This window comes from Mauremys reevesii, unplaced genomic scaffold, assembly GCF_016161935.1.
Source record: "Mauremys reevesii isolate NIE-2019 unplaced genomic scaffold, ASM1616193v1 Contig69, whole genome shotgun sequence".
Classification (NCBI taxonomy): domain Eukaryota; kingdom Metazoa; phylum Chordata; order Testudines; family Geoemydidae; genus Mauremys; species Mauremys reevesii.
Window position 1 is genome coordinate 27,540 of NW_024100883.1, and position 24,156 is coordinate 51,695.

The 24,156-nt window shown below is 45.1% G+C and overlaps 1 protein-coding gene across 1 annotated transcript; it reads right to left on the reverse strand.

Annotated features, from left to right (window-relative positions):
- Positions 1-21,802: 21,802 nt before the first annotated feature.
- Positions 21,803-22,841, reverse strand: LOC120394596 (olfactory receptor 52R1-like). The gene has a single exon (XM_039518822.1). The coding sequence runs from the start codon at positions 22,799-22,801 to the stop codon at positions 21,803-21,805; it is 999 nt and encodes a 332-aa protein (XP_039374756.1). The 5' UTR covers positions 22,802-22,841.
- Between the last annotated feature and the right edge of the window lie 1,315 nt (positions 22,842-24,156).

The following is a 24,156-nucleotide window of genomic DNA, read 5'->3' on the forward strand; positions in this document are numbered from 1 at the left end:
ATGGAGATTCTCTCTGTCCTAGCGAGGACCAGAGGATGGAAGATGATAAAATAACGGCAGGGTCTGATCAGAAACAGTCAATAAAAAAGAGTCCCGAGGATAGGGATATAAGAGGCATCACAGAAACTTGGTGGAATGAGGATAATCAATGGGACACAGTAATACCAGGGTACAAAATCTATCGGAAGGACAGAACAGGTTGTGCTGGTGGAGGACTGGCGCTAGATGTGAAAGAAAGCGTAGAATCAAATGAAGTAAAAATCATAAATGAATCAAACTGCACCATAGAATCTCTAAGGATAGAAATCCCATGCTCTAATAATAAGACTATAGCAGTAGGGATCTATTACCGACCTACTGACTAGGATGGTGACAGTCACTGTGAAATGCTCAGGGAGATTAGAGAGGCTAGAAAAATAAAAAAAATCAATTATAATAATGGGAGATTTCAATTATCCCCATGTTGACTGGGTACATGTCACCTCAGGAAGGGATGCAGAGATAAAGTTTATTGACACCTTAAACGACTGTTTCTTGGAGCAGCTAGTCCTGGAACCCACCAGAGGAGAGGCAATTCTTGATTTAGTCCTAAGTGGAACACAGGATGTGATACAAGAGGTGAATATAGCTGGACTGCTTGGTAATAGTGACCATAATATAATTAAATTTAAAAACACCACAGCAGCTGAACATTGTCCCATTTCATTTCAGAAAGGGGAACTACACAAAAATGAGGAGGTTAGTTAAACAGAAATTAAAGGGTACAGCGCCAAGAGTGAAATCCCTGCAAGCTGCATGGAAACTTTTAAAGACACCATAATAGAGGCTCAATTTAAACGTACACCCCAAATTAAAAAACACAGTAAGAGAACCAAAAAAGTGCCACTGTGACTAAACAACAAAGTAAAAGAAGCAGTGAGAGGCAAAAAGGCATCCTTTAAACAGTGGAAGTTAAATCCTAGTGAGGAAAATAGAAAGGAGCATAAACTTTGGCAAGTGAAGTGTAAAAATATAATTACGCAGGCCAAAAACAATTTGAAGAACAGCTAGCCAAAGACTCCAAAGTAATACGAAACCAAATTTAAGTACCTCAGAAGCAGGAAGCTGCTAAACAACAAGTGGGGCCACTGGATAATCGAGGTGCTAAAGAAGCACTCAAGGACGATAAGGCCATTGTGGAGAAACTAAATTAAATCTTTGCATTGGTCTTCGTGGCTGAGGATGTGAGGAGATTCCCAAACCTGAGCCAGTCTTTTTACGTGACAAATCTGTGGAACTATCCCAGATTGAGGTATCATTAGAGGAGGTTTGGGAACAAATTGATAAATTAAACAGCAATAAGTCAACAGGCCCAGATGAGATTCACCCAAGAGTTCTGAAGGAACTCAAATGTGAAATTGCACAACTACTAACTGTGGTTTGTAACCTATCATTTAAATCAGCTTCTGGACCAGATGACTGGAGGGATAGCTAATGTGACACCAATTTTTAAAGGGCTCCAGGGGTGATCCCGGCAATTACAGGTCAGTAAGCCTGACTTCAGTACCGGGCAAACTGGTTGAAACTATAATCATAGAATCATAGAATCTCAGGGTTGGCAGGGACCTCAGGAGGTCATCTAGTCCAACCCCCTGCTCAAAGCAGGACCAAACCAACTAAATCATCCCAGCCAGGGCTTTGTCAAGCCTGACTTTAAAAACCTCTAAGGAAGGAGATTCCACTACCTCCCTAGGTAACCTATTCCAGTTCCTCGCCACCCTACTAGTGAAAAAGTTTTTCCTAATATCCAACCTAAACCTCCCCCTCTGCAACTTGAGACCATTACTCCTTGTTCTATCATCTTCTACCACTGAGAACAGTCTAGATCCATCCTCTTTGGAACCCCCTTTCAGGTAGTTGAAAGCAGCTATCAAATCCCCCCTCATTCTTCTCTTCTGCAGACTAAACAATCCCAGTTCCCTCAGCCTCTCCTCATAAGTCATGTGCTCCAGCCCCCTAATAATTTTTGTTGCCCTCCGCTGGACTCTCTCCAATTTATCCACATCCTTCTTGTAGTGTGGGGCCCAAAACTGAACACAGTACGCCAAATGAGGCCTCACCAGTGCTGAGTAGAGGGGAATGATCACATCCCTTGATCTGCTGGAAATGCCCCTACTTATACAACCCAAAATGCCATTAGCCTTCTTGGCAACAAGGGCACACTGTTGACTCATATTCAGCTTTTCGTCCACCGTAACCCCTAGGTCCTTTTCTGCAGAACTGCTACCCAGCCATTTGGTCCCTAGTCTGTAACAGTGCATGGGATTCTTCCGTCCTAAGTGCAGGACTCTGCACTTGTCCTTGTTGAACCTCATCATATTTCTTTTGGCCCAATCCTCTAATTTGTCTAGGTCCCTCTGTATCCTATCCCTACCCTCCAGCGTATCAACCACTTCTCCCAGTTTAGTGTCATCTGCAAACTTGCTAAGGGTGCAGTCCACACCATCCTCCAGATCGTTAATGAAGATATTGAACAAAACCGGCCCCAGCACCGACCCTTGGGGCACTCAGAAGAACAATAATGTCAGACACATAGATGTACATAGATGTACATAGATGTGTCATAGATGTACATAATTTGTTTAAAAAGAGTGAACATAGTTTTAGTAAAGGGAAATCATACCTCACCAATCTACTAGAATTCTTTGAGGGGGTCAACAAGCATGTGGACCCAGTGGACATAGTGTACTTAGATTTCAGAAAGCCTCTGACAAGGTCCCTCACCAAAGGCTCTTATGCAAAGTCAGCTGCCATGGGATGAGAGGACTGGTAACTGGTTGAAAGATAGGAAACAAAGGGTAGGAATAAATGATAAGTTTTCAGTTCAACATGTTCCTAAATGATCTGGGAAAAGGGGTAACCAGTGAGGTGGCAAAATTTGCAGATGATACAAAATTACTAAAGATAGTTGAGTTCCAAGCAGACTGCCAAGAGCTACAAAAGGATCTCACAAAACTGGGTGACTGGGCAACAAAATGGCAGATGAAGTTTAATGTTGATAAATGCAAAGTAATGCACCTTGGGAAACATAATCCCAACTCTACATATAAAATGATGGGGTCTAAATTAGCTGTTACCACTCAAGAAAGAGATCTTGGAGTCATTGTGAATAGTTCTCTGAAAACATCCACTCAATGTGCAGCGGCATCAAAAAAGCAAACAGAATGCTGGGAATAATTAAGAAAGGGATACCTAACAGGACAGAAAATATCATGGCACCTCTATATAAATCCATGGTACACCCACATCTTGAATACTGCCTGCGTACAGATGTGGTCGCCCCATCTCATAAAAGATATCTTGGAATTGGAAAAGGTTCAGAAAAGGGCAACAAAAATTATTAGGGGTATGGAATGGCTTCCATATGAGGAGAGATTAATAAGACTGGGATTTTTCAACTTGGAAAAGAGACGGCTAAGGGGAGATATGATTGAGGTTTATAAAATCAGGACTGGTGTAGAGAAAGTGATAAGGAAGTGTTGTTTACTACTTCGCATAACATAAGAACTAGGGATCATGAAATGAAATGAATAGGCAGCAGGTTTAAACAAATAAAAGGAAGTATTTCCTCACACAACGCAGAGTCAATCTGTGGAACTCCTTGCCAAAGGATGTTCTGAAGGCCAAGACCATAACAGGGTTCAAAAAAGGACTAGAGAAGTTCATGGAGGATAGGTCCATCAATGGCTATTAGCTAGGCTGGGCAGGGATGGTGTCCCTAGCCTCTGTTTGCCAGAAGCTGAGAATGAGCAACAGGGGATGGATGACTTGATGATTCCCTGTTCTGTTCATTCCCTCTGGGGCACCTGGCACTGGCCTCGGTCGCAAGACAGGATACTGGGCTTGATGGACCCTTGGTCTGACCCAGTAGGGCCATTTCTATGTTCTAATGACATTTTGTCCAGTGATACTGGAGCAAATTCATCACCTGTGGCAAGAGCCCTGGGATGTTTAATGACTGTGCAGAAGAGAAAGGACCCCAGACTAACTATCCCATCACGCCCATGTTGCACTGGGATTGTTAAGCAGGTGAGCTCTTGAGCAAGAGACGGTACCTGTGAATCCTGAGATGGAAGCGTCTTCCCTGGGAATCCCCCTCAGGTAGCCGTGTCCCACGCCTCTCTCAGCCCAGCATCTGCAGCAACATCCCACACTGAGAGCGACACAGGGGTGTGCACCATTTATAATATAGCTCTGTGCAATCCCAGTGGGGTTCGCTCAGCTTCTAGGGGAGAAGCAGCATCTGAATGTAAACAGGCTGGAGACAGGCCTGTCTGCACTTCTGTGCTATTTATCCAGCTTTAGGAGTAAGCAGCAATTAAGGGACCTTCCCAAAGGGAGATGAGAACCCATGTGCTTTCTAGTGAGTCAGAGAGGAATTGGCTGCTCTGTGCATTTGTGTATATTTAAAAATTCTAGTCGATTTGGAAGAAACTAAGGAGAGTGTCTGGGCCTCCATAGCGCCAGATACCCTATAAATGCCCAGGAGGGATGGGTAGGTAGTAGACAGACAGATCTGGGGATAGATGACTTAGGGGAGATACGAACACTTTCTGCAGCTGTATTGGCCTGTTGCTAAGGGATCAGAAATCTGTAATTCTCATCTGTAACAATCATCAAACTGTGCAGGACCTTTCACTGAAGGATCTTCAACACACTTAGCAAATCTGAGGTTTTCAGAACTAGCAGGTATTTGTGAGCTCCCTGCCCCTGTGAGGTTTGAACTCCAGGACTCCACTTCCACTGCCCCTCAGAAACCTGCCAACACATCACAGTCACTGGGGTCGCTTTGGGGGAACAGACTCAGGAAAACCAACACCAACAGAACGTCCCTGTGGACAGAGGGCAGCCAGGGGCCTGTCCCGGGGACAGAGGCCTTGCCCCCTCTCTCCCCAAGAGCTGCCTTGGAAGAAGGGGGTCCCTATATGTAGTATAGAGGCTGGTTCAGTGTTTGCACTGGGTTTGTTCTCTCCCTCTCGGTTCCTTTCCTCCCAGTCTCTCCCAGGGGGAATTGAAATAGAATGTTCCAGGCTGAGTCAGACTTTCCAGCACTGCCCCGGCTGGAGGGCGCTTGGATTGCCACAGCTGAACTCCCTGCCTGCTCCTCTGGCTCATCGAGGGTATTTCTCCATGTGGAGTGCCTGGGTTTTGAAGCACTGGAAGGAGACTAAACAAATTCTCCTGTCCAAACTGAACAGGGGCCCCGTGTCCACCTGTATTCAAGTTTCTAACATTCTGTAGTTGGCCAGCGTGGTTTGATGTGTTTGTAGCTAAAGGCAAAGGGGGGTTTGATGGGTTGGTTCGCAGAAACCTCCTTTGGGCTGCCAACTGATGTGCCAAGACTACTTCTGCCCCTGCCTTCCCTGCCAGCCTGGGACCCCAGAACTCTGCCTGGTTATACCAGACACGCTTGCTGGCCACAAACACAGACCCAGGTTGAACCACGTCCCACAAACTGCAGGCTTAACTGAAATCAACTCAAGAAGTGTTCCTGTCTCTAATACTCAGATGCCCAACTCCCAATGGGGTCCAAACCCCAAATAAATCTGTTTTACCCTGTATAAAGCTTATACATAAATTGTTCACCCTCTATAACACTGAGAGAGAGATATGAACAGCTGTTTACCCTCCCTTCCCCCCAGGTATTAATAAAGACTGTGGGTTAATTAATAAGTAAAAAGTGATTTTATTAAATACAGAAAGTAGGATTTAAGTGATTCCAAGTACTAACAGGCAGAACAAAGTGAATTACCAAGCAAAATAAAATAGAACATGCAAGTCTATGACTAATACAGTAAGAAAACTGAATACAGATAAAACCTCACCCTCAGAGGTGTTCCAGTAAGCTCCCTTTTACAGACTAGTCTCCTTCTAGTCTGGGTCCAGCAATCGCTCACCCCCCCACCCCCCATAATTACTGACCTTTGTTCCAGTTTCTTTCAGGTATCCTTTGGGGGTGGAGAGGCTCCCTCTTTAGCCAGTTGAAGAAAAAATGGAGGGGTCTCCAAGGGGTTGAAGTAGACTTTCTCTTGTGGGTGGAGACCCCCCTCCTCCTGTGTAGAATCCCAGCTACAAGATGGAGTTTTGGAGTCCCATCTTAAAGGTAGCAGCCATGGTTCACATGCTGCCTTGAACATCCTCATGTAGACTTCTTATGTGGATTGGAGCCTTCCAAGATCCATTGTCCATTAAGAGTTTCTTGACTGGGCACTTAACATGCACATTCCTTTCTCAAGAAGCTGCCCAAATGCATTACCAAGGCTACTTAAAAACAAAAGCAAGTACACAGCCAATATTCATAACTTTGAATACAAAAATGACAAATGCAGACAAATAGGATGAATAGATTCAGTAGAGCGTAACCTTTACAGAGATATGTTACATATGTAGCGTAAAACATATTCCAGTAATGTCATATTTACATTCATGAGCATATTTCCATAAAACCTTATGGGGTGCAATGTCACAGGGGTCTAGGCCCTGATTTGGCTGGATCACTGTGTCTATCATTTATTATTATTGTCTGAATTGTGGAAGCCTGCAGAGGCCCCGCTCCAGTTCAGGGCCACTCGTGCTGGGCCCTTCGCAAACCCAGAAGCAGAAACAGCCCCTGTCCCAAGGAGCTTAGAAATCAAATTCAGACAAGACCCAGCTACTGAGTGTAACACACCAGAGAGGGGACAGGCAGGAGATGGGGAGGAGCAGCACTCAGAACTGGTGGTTCCATAGGCTGCTGGGTGGGTGTGAGACAGCGGAAATGCCCAGCCCGGCCCTGGCTGTTGGAAGCTGTTTCACATTTGAGTTCCTTCAGAACTCTTGGGTGAATCCCATCTGGGCCTGGTGACTTATTACCATTTATTTTATCAGTTTGCTCCAAAACCAACTCTAATGACATCTCAGCCTGGGTCAGTTCCTCCGCATTGTCACTTAAAAAGAAGGGCTCAGGTTTGGGAATCTCCCTCACATCCTCAGCCGTGAAAACCAATGCAAAGATTTCATTTAGTTTCTCCTCAATGGCCCTATCGTCCTTGAGCGCTCCGTTAGCACCTTGATGGGCCAGTGGCCCCACTGGTCATGTGTTCCAGCCCCCTAATCATTTTTGTTGCCCTCCGCTGGACTCTCTCCAATTTATCCACATCCTTCTTGTAGTGTGGGGACCAAAACTGGACACACTACTCCAAATGAGGCCTCACCAGTGCTGAATAGAGGGGAATGATCACATCCCGCGATCTGCTGGAAATGCCCCTATTTATACAACCCAAAATGCCATTAGCCTTCTTGGCAACAAGGGCACACTGTTGACTCATATTCAGCTTTTCGTCCACCGTAACCCCTAGGTCCTTTTCTGCAGAACTGCTGCCCAGCCATTCGGTCCCTAGTATGTAGCAGTGCATGGGATTCTTCCGTCCTAAGTGCAGGACTCTGCACTTGTCCTTGTTGAACCTCATCATATTTCTTTTGGCCCAATCCTCTAATTTGTCTAGGTCCCTCTGTATCCTATCCCTACCCTCCAGCGTATCAACCACTCCTCCCAGTTTAGTGTCATCTGCAAACTTGCTAAGGGTGCAGTCCACACCATCCTCCAGATCATTAATGAAGATATTGAATAAAACCGGCCCCAGCACCGACCCTTGGGGCACCCCACTTGATACCGGCTGCCAACTAGACATGGAACCATTGATCACAACCCGTTGAGCCCGACCATCTAGCCAGTTTTCTATCCACCTTACCGTCCATTCATCCAGCCCATACTTCTTGAACTTGCTGGCAAGAATACTGTGGGAGACTGTATCAAAAGCTTTGCTAAAGTCCAGAACTAGCACATCCACTGCTTTCCCCTCATCCACAGAGCCGGTTATCTCATCATAGAAGGCAATTAGGTTAGTCAGGCATGACTTGCCCTTGGTGAATCCATGCTGACTGTTTTACCTAGGGAGGTGGTGGAATCTCCTTCCTTGGAGGTTTTTAAGGTCAGGCTTGACAAAGCCCTGGTTGGGATGATTTAGTTTTGTTTGGTCCTGCTTTGAGCAGGGGGTTGGACTAGATACCTCCTGAGGTCCCTTCCAACCCTGAGATTCTATGATTCTATGAAAACAGGGACTTTTCAGCCTGGAAAACAGACAACTAAGGGGAGATATGACAGAGGTCTATAAAATCATGACTGGTGTGGAGAAAGTGAAGAAGGAAGTGTTATTTACTCTTTCTCATAACACACGAACTAAGGGTCACCCAATAGAATTAGTCTGCAGCAGATTTAAAACAAACAAAAGGAAATATTTCTTCACAGTCAACCTGTGGAACTCTTCACCAAGGGAAACTGTGAAGGCCAAAACTAGAACATGGTTCCAATATGACCTAGATAAGTTCATGGAGGATAGGTCTATACATGGCTATTAGCCAGGCTGGGCAGGGATGGTGTCCCTAGCCTCTGTTTGGCAGAAGCTGGGAATGGGCGACAGGGGATTGATCACTTGATGATTCCCTGTTCTGTTCATTCCGTCTGGGGCACCTGGCACTGGCCACCATCAGAAGATGAGATACTGAGCTAGATGGACCATTGGTCTGACCCAGTCTGGCCATTCTGATGGTCCTATAGAGACCACGGATGTATCTTCCCCGCCCCTTTGCTGTAATGCACTAGACCCCAGTCCCCTCCCAGAGCTGAGATAGAACCAGGAGTCCTGATGTGATCTCTCTCTCCGCAGAGTTAGTAACAAACTAAGAATATCCTATGGAGGAAAAGGGCCGAGGCCTAAATGTTGGTTAAGTAAACTGTGTGTATGGCCTGGAGGGAGGAGGGAGAGGGGAGGGGGGAGGTAGAAGGAGAAGGGTAGAAAGAAACTATAGAAGCAGAACTAACCGCTTGTAACAGTTTGAGATTAATGGCTGTCCGGGGGCAGAGCAAGGGACCGCAAAGGGTAGAAAAACAGGGAAAAGCTTGCCTTGCTTTAGCCCTTCTACGGATATACAATTCTAGGGAAGTACATGTAATTTTTGTGGCTTTGTCCTATATAAGCCTTGGGCTCGTGACCAGAGGTGTCTCAAACGCAAGCCCTGTGACTGCACCTTAGTGGATCAATAAAAGGCCCTGACTGGGATAAGGCTTCCTCTGCATGGCATGGCCGGCGAGGGGCCTGTCTGGGTCTAGGCGTGTGAGACCCTGTCCTCTTCCGTCTGTGAACAGTCTGGTTTCCTCACCCTCTGCCCTTGGTTCCCCTCCTCCGCCAGCAAAAGGCGGTCTGAAGATCCACTGACGGGTCCAAACGCCCCACCAAAGGCAGCAGAGTGAGCAGCGCTGTTCTCTCTGAGACTAGCTGATGCTCTTTGCTGGATGGGGATGTGGACAGTCTTCCCTGTGTGAGTGACCTAAGTGAAAGTTCTCCGGGTATTGGGAGCCGGTGGGTCCAAGGTGACCTCCGCCTCACCAGGAAGGTACTGGGACCGGACCAGGAAGGTTACTGGGAGGCCAATCACCTCACCAGGGGAAAAAAAATGGGGGCCGCTGAGTCCCACCAAAAGGCACCCCTGCACACTACATGTAAATGAATTTTGGTCCTTTCGCTTGCAAGTTTCTGAACAAATGAAATTGGTATACCCCAAAGAGGATCCAAATTTACAGTTCCCCTGGAGGGAAGTTTCGACCTTGACAAGATTGTGCACCCCAAGGGCACACTTCTTGCCAACAAAGTCGGACAAGGTCAGTTTGATGTATACTTTTATTGGTGTAAGGAAACAGTAAAACGGTGCCATAAATCTCAAGTAGGGAGTCCCAAGGACTCCCAAGAAAAGCTTAAAACCCAACTAAAAAAGACAAAAAGGAAATTGACTCTTTTCCGTAACCCCACTGGGTTAGCAGATCTGCCTCTACACATCTAGACCCCTTCAGGAGGCAAATCCCCTTTGGAGTATCCCCTGCGCACCTCCTGATGATCTTATAGACCTGCTATTATCACGTTTTCCTCCTCAGTCCTTGTTTATCGGTTAACCTTTTGGGAAAAGACTTGCTGTGTAAATTAAATTGTATAATCTGCGGTATCCCAGATGGTGTGTCTCTGGATGTGCCTGGTCCCGCTCACAGTGAGGTCCTGGCAGTTTATAGGAGAAAACCGACCCCAGCCCTTCCTCGTTGCAACAGGAACCGCTGGTTAAGGTCTCTCCCTCCCTGTGGGCCTTGTGAGCCGATCATGCGACTAGGCTGGGTGCATTGGGTCTGCCCAACCTGTTAAGATTCACCTAAACCCAGCAAGACTCCTTCCCAAGGTGCAGCAGTACCCTCTCTCAAAACAGGCCAAGGAAAAATCCAACCTGTTATTACCTCCTGCATTCAGCAAGGAGTATTTATTCCTATGGTCAGTGAGCGTAACTCCCCCATTTCATAGTGCTCTTAATGTGACTGTTTTTCCTAACTTTCCCGTTGTCCCTAACCCTGAGATTATCCTTTCCTACAATGCACCGGTGCTGAGGGGTTGTTACCTCCTCAAGGAAAGATGGTATTAAGTCCGGACATAAAGAATTATGGTTATTGTTAAATAAAATACATCTAGATGTAAAAAAAAAAGGTGTATATATATACATAGGTGTGTATTAATAAATAAAAGGGGGGTTAGTCAAAAAAACCCCTCCCTCTTTACTAAATTGGTAGTGAAACAATGCCTGTACCCATGGAAAGAAATAATGTACCAAGAAAAGAGGATCGGGCCCAGACAAGCAGGCAACCGAAGTATGAGGAAGTTAAAAGAAAAAAAGTGAGAAGTTAACTCTATAATTACTAAAAAGAATTAAGCAGTAAAACTTTGTATAAATGTTAAAAGAAAATGTTATAAAAGAGTGCAGGAGTGAAATTAGGAAGGCCAAATCACACTTGGAGTTGCAGCTAGCCGGAGATGTTAGGAGTAACAAGAAGGGTTTCTTCAGGTATGTTAGCAACAAGAAGAAAGTCAACGAAAGTGTAGGCCCCTTGCTGAATGAGGGAGGGAACCTAGTGACAGAGGATGTGGAGAAAGCTAGTGTACACAATGCTTTTTTTGCATCTGTCTTCACAGACAAGGTCAGCTCCCAGACAGCTGCACTCTGCAGCACGGTATGGAGAGGAGGTGACCAGCTCTCTGTGCAGAAAGAAGTAGTTCGGGACTATTTAGAAAAGCTGGACGAGCACAAGTCCATGGGGCCGGATGCGCTGCATCCGAGGGTGCTAAAGGAGTTGGCCGATGAGATTGCAGAGCCATTGGCCATTATCTTTGAAAACTCATGGCGATCGGGGGAGGTCCCGGATGACTGGAAAAAAGCTAATGTAGTGCGCATCTTTAGACTAGGGACCGAATGGCTGGGCAGCAGTTCTGCAGAAAAGGACCTTGGAGTACTGTGTCCAGTTTTGGGCCCCACACTACAAGAAGGATGTGGATAAATTGGAGAGAGTCCAGCGGAGGGCAACAAAAATGATTAGGGTGTTGGAGCACATGATTTATGAGGAGAGGCTGAGGGAACTGAGATTGTTTAGCCTGCAGAAGAGAAGAATGAGGGGGGATTTGATAGCTGCTTTCAACTACCTGAAAGGGGGTTCCAAAGAGGATGGATCTAGACTGTTCTCAGCGGTAGAAGATGACAGAACAAGGAGTAATGGTCTCAAGTTGCAGAGGGGGAGGTTTAGGTTGGACATTAGGAAAACCTTTTTCACTAGTAGGGTGGTGAAGAACTGGAATGGGTTACCTAGGGAGGTGGTGGAATCTCCTTCCTTAGAGGTTTTTAAGGTCAGGCTTGACAAAGCCCTGGCTGGGATGATTTAGTTGGGTTTGGTCCTGCTTTGAGCAAGGGGTTGGACTAGATACCTCCTGAGGTCCCTTCCAACCCTGAGATTCTATGATTCTAAGAAAAATTCTTGGTTTCCTTGCAGCCATTCCTTTGGGAATGTCTGTAAATAATCCAGGCAAGAGGCTATCTCAGTGAAATCATTTGACTATGAAAAAATTAGTCAAATTTGTTAAAGAACACTCCTGGTGTGTACAAACTTTGTTTTATAAGTTTAAAATAAATTGATGTTGCTTGGGGGTTATAAAACCAAGAAATATTTTTCCAAACAAAAGAAACTAGTGTTGTTTAATTTTTGTATTTAGCATTTGATCCTTAAGGTAATTTAATGTGTTATAAAATTTAAATTGTTGTTTTTTAATTAAAAAAAAACAAAGTTGTGGCTGCAGCAGGGCAGCCAAAGCCAGGAGAATGGGAAAAAATTGAAATCTGTTTTGGTAACAAATAGCAGATAAAAGCTGTAGTCAGTACCCCACACTAAGCCTTAGGCTGGTTCTGTGTAATCAACACTCACTTTCCCAAAGGGGAGCAAAGTAGGTTGCGTTTTCCTTTCAAATCAACGTATCTGAAAGCAGAAGTTAAAACTTAATTGTGTCCTTTTGAGACAGAGTCTCTAAGCGGCTAATAACTTTGAATCCAAAAGCAAGCCAAAAATGTCTGTGTTAATGTAAATCACCTAAATAATAAAGATAGAAGCCATTAACACCTGACCTACCTATAAAACAAATACAGGAAAATATGAGGATTAATCTGAGTAATTTCTCAGTTTTGTCTGCAATCAGCAAGGGTATTTATAAAGAAAGAAATATTTTAAGCAATAATCTGCCAACCCAAAAGGGGTAGAAATATGTCTCTTTGGCTTCCAAAAAAAACTAGGAAAATCTGATACCAACTGAAAAGCGGCAAAATGTTCTTACAGTGTTGCTGGGTACACCTTACAGCCTGATCACCTTTGGGGCTCCCGGACGGCCGCCTGGTTGCGCCTCAGGTGCTCTGGCCCTATTTGCTCACATGCATCACTGGATGACACGCGTGAGCAAAGGGGGGGGGGGTTGATTGCTACATTTAAATAAGACTTTTCCTCTGTGACCCAGCACTACTGCCAGCAACATAATGTTGGTAAAGCTGTCAAAGTTAGGCAGACAGCGCGTCCCCAACCCTGGGGACCTTTTGTAAATATGCAGATTGATTTTATTCAAATGTGTAAATGTTATAATTGTAAGTATGTGTTAGTTTTAGTAATGTATTTCCTTTTAAAAAGGCAGATGCCAAAACTATTGTAAAACTTTTGTTTAAGAATTTTGTATCACAGTCTGGCATATCTGGACTGATTATAAAAGAGTTATGTGCAGCTTCACAGATCCAGTAGGGTCAAATGCCCTTTGAAGGCCACTCCCAATCGAAAAACTGACTCAACCCTCATAAAATTTCTACCCGGGTGCCCGATGCGACTACCGGCAGTGCCCTGCTGGCCCTGGCTCAGATGGACATTCATTTAATAAATAAGACAACACTTAATTATTGCCATGCACTAATTAAATGTGTTTGGTCTTTTTATATACAGCAGCCCTGCCACTCGCTGAAACCAGGAGGCTGGATCTACATAGAGGTCCATCAGTGAGGAATTGCCCTGGCCCCATGCTGAAAGACCCTTATCAAGTCCTGTTAATTACCAACACTGCTGTAAAGTGCCAAGAATTGACTACCTGCCCATGTTTCTCACTGTAATAGCTCTCCGACTAATGATCAGTCTATCTTTCCTTCTGGCATTGTTGTTCTTTCTGGACAGCAGGAGTGAAAGACAAGGTAAAAGAGCTGGTAACCTCTCCTTTGTCCACTGATAGACCCACTGTGTCTTTGGATCTTGCTAAAACAACCTCTCCACCTGAGGACATAATAAAGCCTCCAACCAAGCAAGGTGATTGTGCTAGTAACTTCTCCCTTGCTGCCTCACTACCGGACAGCTACGTGATCTAAGACTGCAAAAAATAGCTAGCCAAAACTGCCTGAACATAAAACTTTTAATATTCCTTAGCCTCTCCTTCTTCACGAACTTAGGGTGGGGATGGGAAAATAATATTTTTCTAAATTATTAGTTTGCCCTTTGTAAAGGTGTTTAACCAACGGATGTGGTATAATACTTCACAAAGAAGAGATGTGTTTGAACACCGATGGACTGTAATCAATGTTATACTGGGAACCATAAAGTTCATGCTGTCCTTATCCAGTTTTCAAGTTACCTTTATCTATCCGAATTGCTCTAAAGGAGCTGCCATTCGGCTAGCACAGCAAAAGACCTAGGCTTCTGAGACATTATTGATATAAATTGGGACCATATAGAACATGGGTTGCAACCAAGGTCCTGTAGTGGCACCAAATCTTAGGTAAAGGGGGTCATATGAGGTGTCTAAGACCAGGTTCTGGGTTGCTGGTTATAATTATGCTGTCTGTGTGCAAGTGTCATTTTTAGTTGAAGTTATGTATATTGGCTCTATACTGTCTGTATTTCAAGTTGGTGATGTGCTTCTGGGTGATATCCCAGACAAGCTGGTGTTAGATCTGCTTAGCCTGCTTGATGGCCCATTAAGGACCATCAGCTACACAATTGACCCATGGAGAGAAGGCAAACACGCCTTATGACTCAGCGAAGTATGCAGGGACTGGCCCATGTGACTCCGGACTCCATTTTGCTGTAATTTTCCACAGTAAGGACAAAGAGGTTCTTACACCTGGAAAAGCCTATATAAGGCTGATGCATCATCTCCATCTTGTCTTCAATCCTGCTTCTACCTCTGAAGGGATTTTGCTACAAGCTGAAGCTCTACACAAAGGACTGAATGACCCATCCCAGAGGGGGATGTTCTCCAGAGACTTGATTTGAACCTGCAGTTTAAGCCATCACTGCTGCAAGCCTGAACTAAGAACTTTGCCATCACTGTATGTAATTGATTCCATTTAACCAATTCTAACTCTCATCTCTACCTTTTCCCTTTATGAATAAACCTTTAGATTTTAGATTCTAAAGGATTGGCAACAGCGTGATTTGTGGGTAAGATCTGATGTGTATATTGACCTGGGTCTGGGGCTTGGTCCTTTGGGATCGAGTGAATCCTTTTCTTTTATTGGGGTGTTGGTTTTCATAACCATTCATCCCCAGGACGAGTGCACTGGTGGTGATACTGGGAGACTGGAATGTCTAAGGAAATTGCTTGTGTGACTTGTGGTTAGCCAGTGGGGTGAGACCGAAGTCCCTTTTGTCTGGCTGGTTTGGTTTGCCTTAGAGGTGGAAAAACCCCAGCCTAGGGCTGTGACTGCCCTGTTTGAGCAATTGGTCCTGAATTGACACTCTCAGTTGGGTCCAGCCAGAACCGCATCGTCACAGTGGTGTAGTCGTGCTAGGATCCACAGAACCAGGTCAATTAAGCTTTGGGTCAGAACCCCACGCTATCCAAATTTTAAATTTGGGATTGAGAGTTTGGTTGGTTAAAGATCAGTGACCATGAGACAGAAAGCGTCAGGAAAAGCAAGGAAACTGCAAGCCTTGAGAGACAGCCTGCAGTTTGAATATGAGCAAGAACTGGCAGAAATTCGAATGGAGAAAGAGGTTGCTGAGAGAAAGAAAGAAGCTGCTGAGAGAGAAGAAAAAGCTCGTAAGGGGCGTCTGGAGCTGCTGGCTGCTGAGGAGAAAACTCGACAGATGCAACAGGAGATGGCTAGACTCCAACTCCAAGTCAAAAAAGCAATAGAAGAACAGCAGAAGCTGTATCCTCTTCAAAATCCAGTTTATAACTGTGTTGATATGTGGTATTACTCTGGGCAGTTTTCTGTGTTTAACCAGTTTTGCTATGACTGGGGAGATGGGAGTTCTAACCTGGGGGGAAATATCTGTTTGTCTGTGCAAGAAAGCAGTGTGTCTGTGAATGGAGTTTCTGAATGTCTGTCTGATGTCTCGGAAGGAAATCTGGAGTTAGATCAAGAGCAGAAAGATCTCATGGGTGAGGAAAATGTTTCTCAGGAGCAGATTAAAGTAGATGGTCAGGTTAAAGCCCTAACTGAGGAAGGAAAGGGTAAATTTGTGATGGGTAATGAATTGGTGGCTAGTGCAGCTTGTAAAAGTGAACCTGAAATGGGTAATGGTGATTTGCTGGAAGTAGCTCAGTGTAGTGAAAAAAGCAGCAGCTTATCCATTGGGAGTGGCAATGTGCCTGGTAGGGAAAATTTGGAGGAGCCTAGGCAGCCTTGTGAGCTGATGGCTTTGTCTAGTCAGCAGTTTGGGCAGAGAGGGATAGTGGAAGATGAGTGTCCCTGTCCCTTTCCTGTTTCCTGTGTGAATAAATATAACCGTGAAGGGAATGTGCCTGTGTCTGTCACGGGTATTGACTCACCTGTGAAGGGAGCTACCTTGGTCTCCAAGCAGTTGTCTGTGAACAGCCCTGTGTGCTGGGACAACGGAAATGAGATCCCAAGCTGTGTGTCTGGTGAAGGAGAATGTGTCTCTGGCTCTTCTGTGTCTGTGGAGCAGACAGAAGATGCCTTTCAGCCTGTGATGGCTGAGGGTGATTCAGTTGTTTCAAAGTTAGTTGTAAATACAGCTAAAGCCCAGGAACGGAATGGTCCTAAGTTTGTGTCTGCTGGGGAGAATGGCCCTGTGACTAGGTTGCATCCAGTTAGTGTCTTAGCAAGATCCCAGAAACCAGACAATTCTGGTGCTTGTAGTTTGCCAGTTGCTAATGTGTGGTTGGAAAAGGGTGTAGCAACTCTGCCTGATCAGGGTGATACCCTAGCCAGGGCACAAAGGGAGCATAAAGGTGATTTAATTGTGTTACCTACTGACAGTTTGACAACTTGTAGCAAGAAGGAAAAGATTCCTGAACTTGTTGCAGGCCAGGGAAAGGAGAATCCTTCTAACCTGTTATCGAGAAAGTCTATAAGTTTGTCTGAAAGGGGATTGTGTAGAGATCTGCCTGATGGGCCAGAGGTGATTCTAAATGTAAGTGAGACCCAGCAAAAGTTTGTGGTTGCTCAGGAAAGTGTTCCTTTAGAGCAAGTCCTAAGTGAAGCAGGGAAGGACAGAATTTCTGAGAGGGGTGAATTGCTGCTTAGAAAAGCTCCTAGGGAAGGGAATCCTCATGGTAATTTGTGCAAGCAGTTTACTGCAACTGAAGGGTGTGAAAGTGATTTAATCAAGAAAGTTTTAGTTCCTAACAGCCAGAAATTTTCTGTTGTGAATGGATCCACTGACTTTCCTTTTGAGAGATCCAGTGTGGGTAGCTTTAAAAAGGTCTCAGATGAAGTAGGAGCTGTTGAGAAAGTTGAGCAGCCATATAACCAGGTGGCTGTGTGTGGCCAGCGTGTTGGGAAGACAATGGTGTTGGAACAGGAATGTCTCCATGCTGAATCTGTGAGTGAGCAGTCAGTGCTTCAGGGTCTGAGGACAGATTGGGTTACTGGTGTCTCAGAGCAGAACAGTTTTATGGTGGAACTCTTAAAGATGCAGGGGAGAGCAAGCCAGCTCTCACCCTCAGACCCTTTGAATTTGTGTGGTATCTCTATAAGACAAAGTCCAGGATTGGAAATGGTAGCAGCTAAGAAGTTAAAAGCTAGTGTCTGTGTTAATGCAAATTACCTGGCTGGCAGGGAGAAGAAAGACTTGCTAATAGCTGTTAGCACAGAGGGCCCACCCCATCAGCCAGTGAATTCTGTTAAGCAAGAGAAATCAGGATTTAATCCTGAAGGACAGGGAGGAAAGAAAAAACTGAATTTTGCAAAGGAAAGCCACAGGTTAACCCTAAAATGCCCAAACCCCAATGGTATTGAGCCAAGGGTGTGGCATGACAAACATGATTGTAAATGGACACTTGCAATGAATTTGTTGTTATTGCTAATGCTAATTTTTGTAACTAATGTGTTGCTATTGCCAAGAACTGTAACAATGTACAATGTGCCTAATCTTTTGGAAAATCCCTTGAACATGTTGAAAGGAACACATGAAAACACACTTTAAGTTAAAGGGCCTTGCTATACTGATGTTTCACACTTAATGCCTGTAAATAGTATTGGAACTTTTCACAGGGGAAAATACATTCCAGACCTGATGTGCTGTATGAAAGGGGAAACTGAGGCACACTACCATATTGCTTTCATGGCTAAATGCCAAGATTCCTGTACTATGAACAACATCAATATCTACATTGGTTTAATGTTAATTGGGTTCTAAACATTGGCCAAAGATGGTATGGATAAAGTAGCTGTTTTCTTTAGCTCTTGGCAAGATCACATGAAACATACAGGAACCCTGCTGCAAAAGCTAACCAAGTTATACCTTGAGTTTGTAAAGAAATTCAATCATGTTATTGAACATGACTTTGATAAACCATTTCTGTTATACACTGGTACGGCCTCTAGCCCAACACTAGCTGTAGTGAGACAGACCCAAGGAAAGGGGGCTCTTGGGATGCAGTCAGTGATGTTTTGTCATCCCTTCCTGCATCAATTTTGCGTTGGGGGTGTGATGTTATTGATATAGATTGGGACCATATAGAACATGGGTTGCAACCAAGGTCCTGTAGTGGCACCAAATCTTAGGTAAAGGGGGTCATATAAGGTGTCTAAGACCAGGTTATGGGTTGCTGGTTATGATTATGCTGTCTGTGTGCATGTATCATTTTTAGTTGAAATTATGTATATTGGCTGTATACTGTCTGTATTTCAAGTTGGTGATGTGCTTCTGGGTGACACCGCAGACAAGTTGGTGTTAGCCCTGCTTAGCCTGCTTGATGGCCCATTAAGGACCATCAGCTACACAATTGACCCATGGAGAGAAGGCAAACACGCCTTATGACTCAGCGAAGTATGCAGGGACTGGCCCATGTGACTCCGGACTCCATTTTGCTGTAATTTTCCACAGTAAGGACAAAGAGGTTCTTACACCTGGAAAAGCCTATATAAGGCTGATGCATCATCTCCATCTTGTCTTCAGTCCTGCTTCTTACCTCTGGAGGGACTTTGCTACAAGCTGAAGCTCTACACAAAGGACTGAATGACCCATCCCAGCGGGGGATGTTCTCCAGAGACTTGATTTGAACCTGCAGTTTATGCCATCACTTCTGCAAGCCTGAACTAAGAACTTTGCCATTACTGTATGTAATTGATTCCATTTAACCAATTTTAGCTCTCATCTCTACCTTTTCCCTTTATGAATAAACCTTTAGATTTTAGATAATAAAGGATTGGCAAGAGCGTGATTTGTGCGTAAGATCTGATGTGTATATTGACCTGGGTCTGGGGCTTGGTCCTTTGGGATCGAGAGAATCTTTTCCTTTTATTGGGGTGTTGGTTTTCATAACCATTCATCCCCAGGACGAGTGCACTGGTGGTGATACTGGGAGACTGGAGTGTCTAAGGAAATTGCTTGTGTGACTTGTGGTTAGCCAGTAGGGTGAGACCGAAGTCCCTTTTGTCTGGCTGGTTTGGTTTGCCTTAGAGGTGGAAAAACCCCAGCCTAGGGCTGTGACTGCCCTGTTTGAGCAATTGGTCCTGAATTGGCACTCTCAGTTGGGTCCCGCCAGAACCGCATCGTCACAGCTTCTTCCAAAAAGAGAAGAGATTTAACTGGACACCTGTGGGATGGGGCCAATAGCGCAGCTGCAATTTGGAATAGTCACGAAAACCAACAGCATGAGGAAAAATTAGGCCAATTGGAAAAACCACTGGTCTTATTACTGGAGCACAGCTAACGCAGATTCAGGCTGGGGTTGGTAAATTGAATGTTATTTCCGCCCTTAGTTCAATAATCCAGAAGTTGCTAAGAGAAATGGTATTAAATGTCACTGAGGCTGAAAAGGCATTGCAGTGTGACTTGGCATGTTCAGAAGTTCGAGATTTCCTGAATGACCAGCTAATGGCCATTCGGAGTGATCTCGAACACCAGGCCTGGCCCACTGCCCTTACAGACACTTCAGGGGTACCAGCTGATCTATGGCCATGGAGGCATACTTGGAGGTTCTCTGGGTGAAGGTGTGGATATTCACAGTGCTCCTTCCAAGCTTACAGACCGGTTAGAGGGATGTGGGCTCCCACATACCGAATCCTGCCGGGTCTGTAAGGAAAATGAATGTGGGATTGGGTAATTCACCAAGACATTTGGGAAATCAAGCCACCTGGTATGCCTAGCCGATTCATAGTCAGTGTTCCTAAAATAACACCCAATATTTGGATTGGGATAAGAAACCAATGGACACTCTGGCCATTAGAACACCCACAGCTTCAGTGTATATGTAAATTCAAGCCAGGGGGAATTGTCACTGTTCATGACTATGTTTGTTGGGAGGGTATGAGACTAGGAACCCTCCTGAGAGGAGACATGCTCTGCCAGGCTAGTAACAGTTGTGTACTTGTTAAGGCCCATATTGTATACGATGTCAATTTTAACATCACTATGACTGCAGGCAGCCAGATTATCTATTGGCCTGCAGACAAAAATTTGCAATCACCCTTAGATATCAAATGCTCTTCAACTGGATGACCCTGGTTCCCAACCATTTTTTAAATCTGCTTTTATTCTTATCAGAGGTCCCAAAAAAATTTTTTTTTGATTTACAAGGGCAAATTCATATCCTTGAAAATATGTATCAGGTAGAAAAGGGTGCTTTTCAGACAGCCTATAAACTGTTTCCTTTGTGTATTAGTTGAGATGTGCTGTGTACAGTAATCAAAATTATGCGCAAACCCCATCATATTGTTACCATGAGTAGGCTAACACTTGTAGTGGTGTTGGTTGGTTTGGGATTGTGCCTTTGTTATTGCTGTTGCAAGAAACATTGCTGTGCTTGTAATTTTTCTGCTAAGCCCAGTGCAAGGGAGCAAGTGGATATAATGATTGTTAATAACATTTTTGATAAAAGTTGGAATGAGAAAAAGGAAAAGGAAAAGGAAAGAAAAAAATGGGCTCATGAATGTGAAAGTTTAGGCCAAAAATGGTGCCAAAGAGGACCCAAAGGGGGGAATTGTGGAGGAAAAGGCCCGAGGCCTAAACTTTGGTTAAGTAAACTGTGTGTATGGCCTGGAGGCAGGAGGGGGGAGGTAGAAGGAGAAGGGTAGAAAGAAACTATAGAAGCAGAACTAACCGTCTGTAACAGTTAGTGATTAATGGCTGTCCGGGGGCAGAGCAAGGGACCGCAAAGGGTAGAAAAACAGGAAAAAAGCTTGCCTTACTTTAGCCCTTCTGTGGATATACAATTTTAAGGCAGTATATGTAATTGTTGTGAGTTTATCCTATATAAGCTTTTGTATTTTGTCTGTTGGGAAGGGGCGGTTCGGCTGCCTTGGCTGACTCCCCCATGCATGCATGTTTGATTAATCAATAAAGGTGCATCGGGCTGATCTGATCCAAAATCAATCGTGTGGTCGATTTTCCACAACAATACATTAATATGTACGTTATTTTCTTTTGTTTATATCAGAATTAGACACAGTGCTCCTGTCAGCTAATTGCTAACTTATCTGACACAAAACTAGAGTTTTCAAGACCCTAAGTAGCCCTTGGAATCATGGTTAAAGTTGCCACCCCCACCAAAATCTGAAATGGCTCCTTTGTAGCTGGTGGGGGTGGTGGAAATGATCCAGCAAGTGACACGTTGAGGGGAATAGAGGAGCAAGCGACAGGGGCGGGGCCTTGCAGGGGAAGACGTACAGCAGGGTCGGAGCCTTAGCAGAAGAGGTGGGGCAAAGGGTGGGGTTTCAGGGTCAAGTTACCAGCATTAGAAAGGTGGCAACCCACAGAATTGTACATAGACCTATTCCCCAGTTTGTCATGCTGACACAGCACATTAATGTCAGGAAAGGATTTCATGTCTTTTTGACTGTCCGGTAAGTGAATCAAGGAAGACGCCCCAGCACCATGTCACCAGCCAGCTCTGCACAAAGCTCAGTCTGAGAGCCAGAGCACTAGGAGAAAACTTTAGGTCCCTTTATGAGTAAAGAGCCGGAGCAGCCTGTCCCGGATCTGTTTGGTCCTCACCCCGTAGATGATGGGATTTAGCATGGGGGGCACAAGCAGGTACGCGTTGGCAATGAGAATGTGGAAATGCAGGGGCACATTGTGGCCAAAACGGTGTGTGAGAAAGGAGAAAAGAGCTGGGATGTAAGAGGCTAAGATGACACAGAGGTGGGAGCTGCAGGTCCCAAATGTCTTGAGCCGGGCGTCCTTTGTGGGGAGGCTGAAGATGGCCATAAGGATCTGGATATAGGACACGGCGACAAAAAACACATCCAGACCCATCACCAAAAATGCCACAGAGAGGCCATAGTAACTACTGACGCGGATGTCAGCGCAGGCCAGTTTCACCACGGCCATGTGCTCACAGTACGAGTGGGGGATGATGTTGGTTCTACAATATGGCCACCGCCTCGCAAGGAAGGGATAGGGCAGTGCGAGCATCCCTCCGCGCAGCACCACGGCCAGGCCAATCTTGGCCACCATGGGGTTTGTCAGGATGGTGGAATGTCTCAGGGGGTCACAGATGGCCACATAGCGATCCAAAGCCATGGCCACGAATATCCCAGACTGTATCGCAGAGATGCAGTGAATGAAGTACATCTGGGTGATGCAGGCACTGAAATCGATCTCCCTGGAATTGAACCAGAAGTTGCTCAGCGTTTTGGGCAGGATGGACGTGGACAGGACCAGGTCGCCGATGGCCAGCATGCAGAGGAAATAGTACATGGGCCCATGGAGGCTCGGCTCCCTCTTCACAATGAACAGGATGGTGAAGTTCCCCAGGATGGCTATGATGTACATGGCACAGAAGGGGATGGAGATCCAGACATGGGCGGCTTCCAGGCCAGGAATGCCCAGCAGGATGAAGGTGGAGGGGTTGGTGAAGTCAGTTTTGTTGGAATCTGACATGGAGTAGGGGAGAAGGTGTCCAAGTCTGAGACAGAACCGTGTGTCCTGCATGTAACATATGTTCCCCTGACTTCTTTTATATGCCCAGGCTCTTGGGTGATGGTCACAGTACAAATACCTGGATGGAGAGACAATGTTAATATGAGACATTACATGCTCTACTGGGGGCTGTTCTCATGGGTAAAGCAGATTGATCTCTCTTCTCACACTGAAAAATGACATTTTCATTACTCAGATTAATGAATTATGAACAACTGACCCTACCAATGCCAATTCCATGTCTCAATAATTCTACATGTCGTCGTGTGGGAAACCTTAATAGCCACCAGCACGAAACGTGAGTGTGGACACTGGTTTTCCATCATTGTTCCTTAGTGCAATGAAACCCAGGCTAGAGAGTCCATGTTGTAGGGAGTTCCTATCTCAAATCTGAAAGTGGAAAAAAACCCCAAACAAACAAAGAAACAAAAAAACCTTTGCCAGGACATGTTCCAGGGAGAAACATCCCAACTAGAACACACCTCAGGGCAAAGACATGGGCTTCATTGATAGCAGATCCATGGAAACACCTGCTCATTCTCAATAGTGGCCAAATCAAAGAAAATGTTTGGATGCCTAAGAAATGGGATGGAGAATAACCTGCTCTGGATATGTGCTCAGTTTTGGTCACCCAGTCTCTAAAAGGGATACAGCATTATAAAGGGGATTTCCGAGACAGGCTCTGAGAATGGGGGAGGCTGCCATATGCCGACAAACTGAAAAATCTGGAACAGTTTACTTTAGAGAAGAGACACTAATTGAGGCATATGATAGAGGGAAAGAATAGAACTGATTACATTCAATTGGAGAAACAGAGAACAGTTCCCAGCCAGTAATACCTGTAGATACTTAGTGCATCAAAAGGGCTAATTCCCCAAAGCTGTAGAAAATTATCAAGAAAACTGATTGGGCAGAAAATATTGGACAGAAACATGGGACTGAAGCTTGGGAGTTCGTTAAGAAGAGTTTATTCGATAGCTAAAAAGTCACGATTCCACAGTCAAGGAAGTAGAGACCTTTGGCTAAAAACCCAATTCAATGGCTAAGTGAAGGCAGGAATTATATGGAAAAAAGCAATATATACTGTGGCAAGGCACCTTCTCAGTCTCCCCAGCCTCTGCTGCTTTTAGCCCTGATGAGACAGGCTTGGGTAACGCGGTCCCCCTTAGGACACAGGGGAAGTCTGCTCCCTGTCTCTCCACCAGTCCTGTTTAAAGTATTTTTACTCCCTTGTGGGGGAGCGTACTGCCTCTCCTCCTGGTGAGGCTCGCTGTCTTGCTGCTCCAGCACTCCTGGCAGCAGGGCTCCTTCTCTCTCTGCTTCCCCCCTTCCTTCCTCCCAGGGAGGGGTTTAAAAAGGTCTCAGGC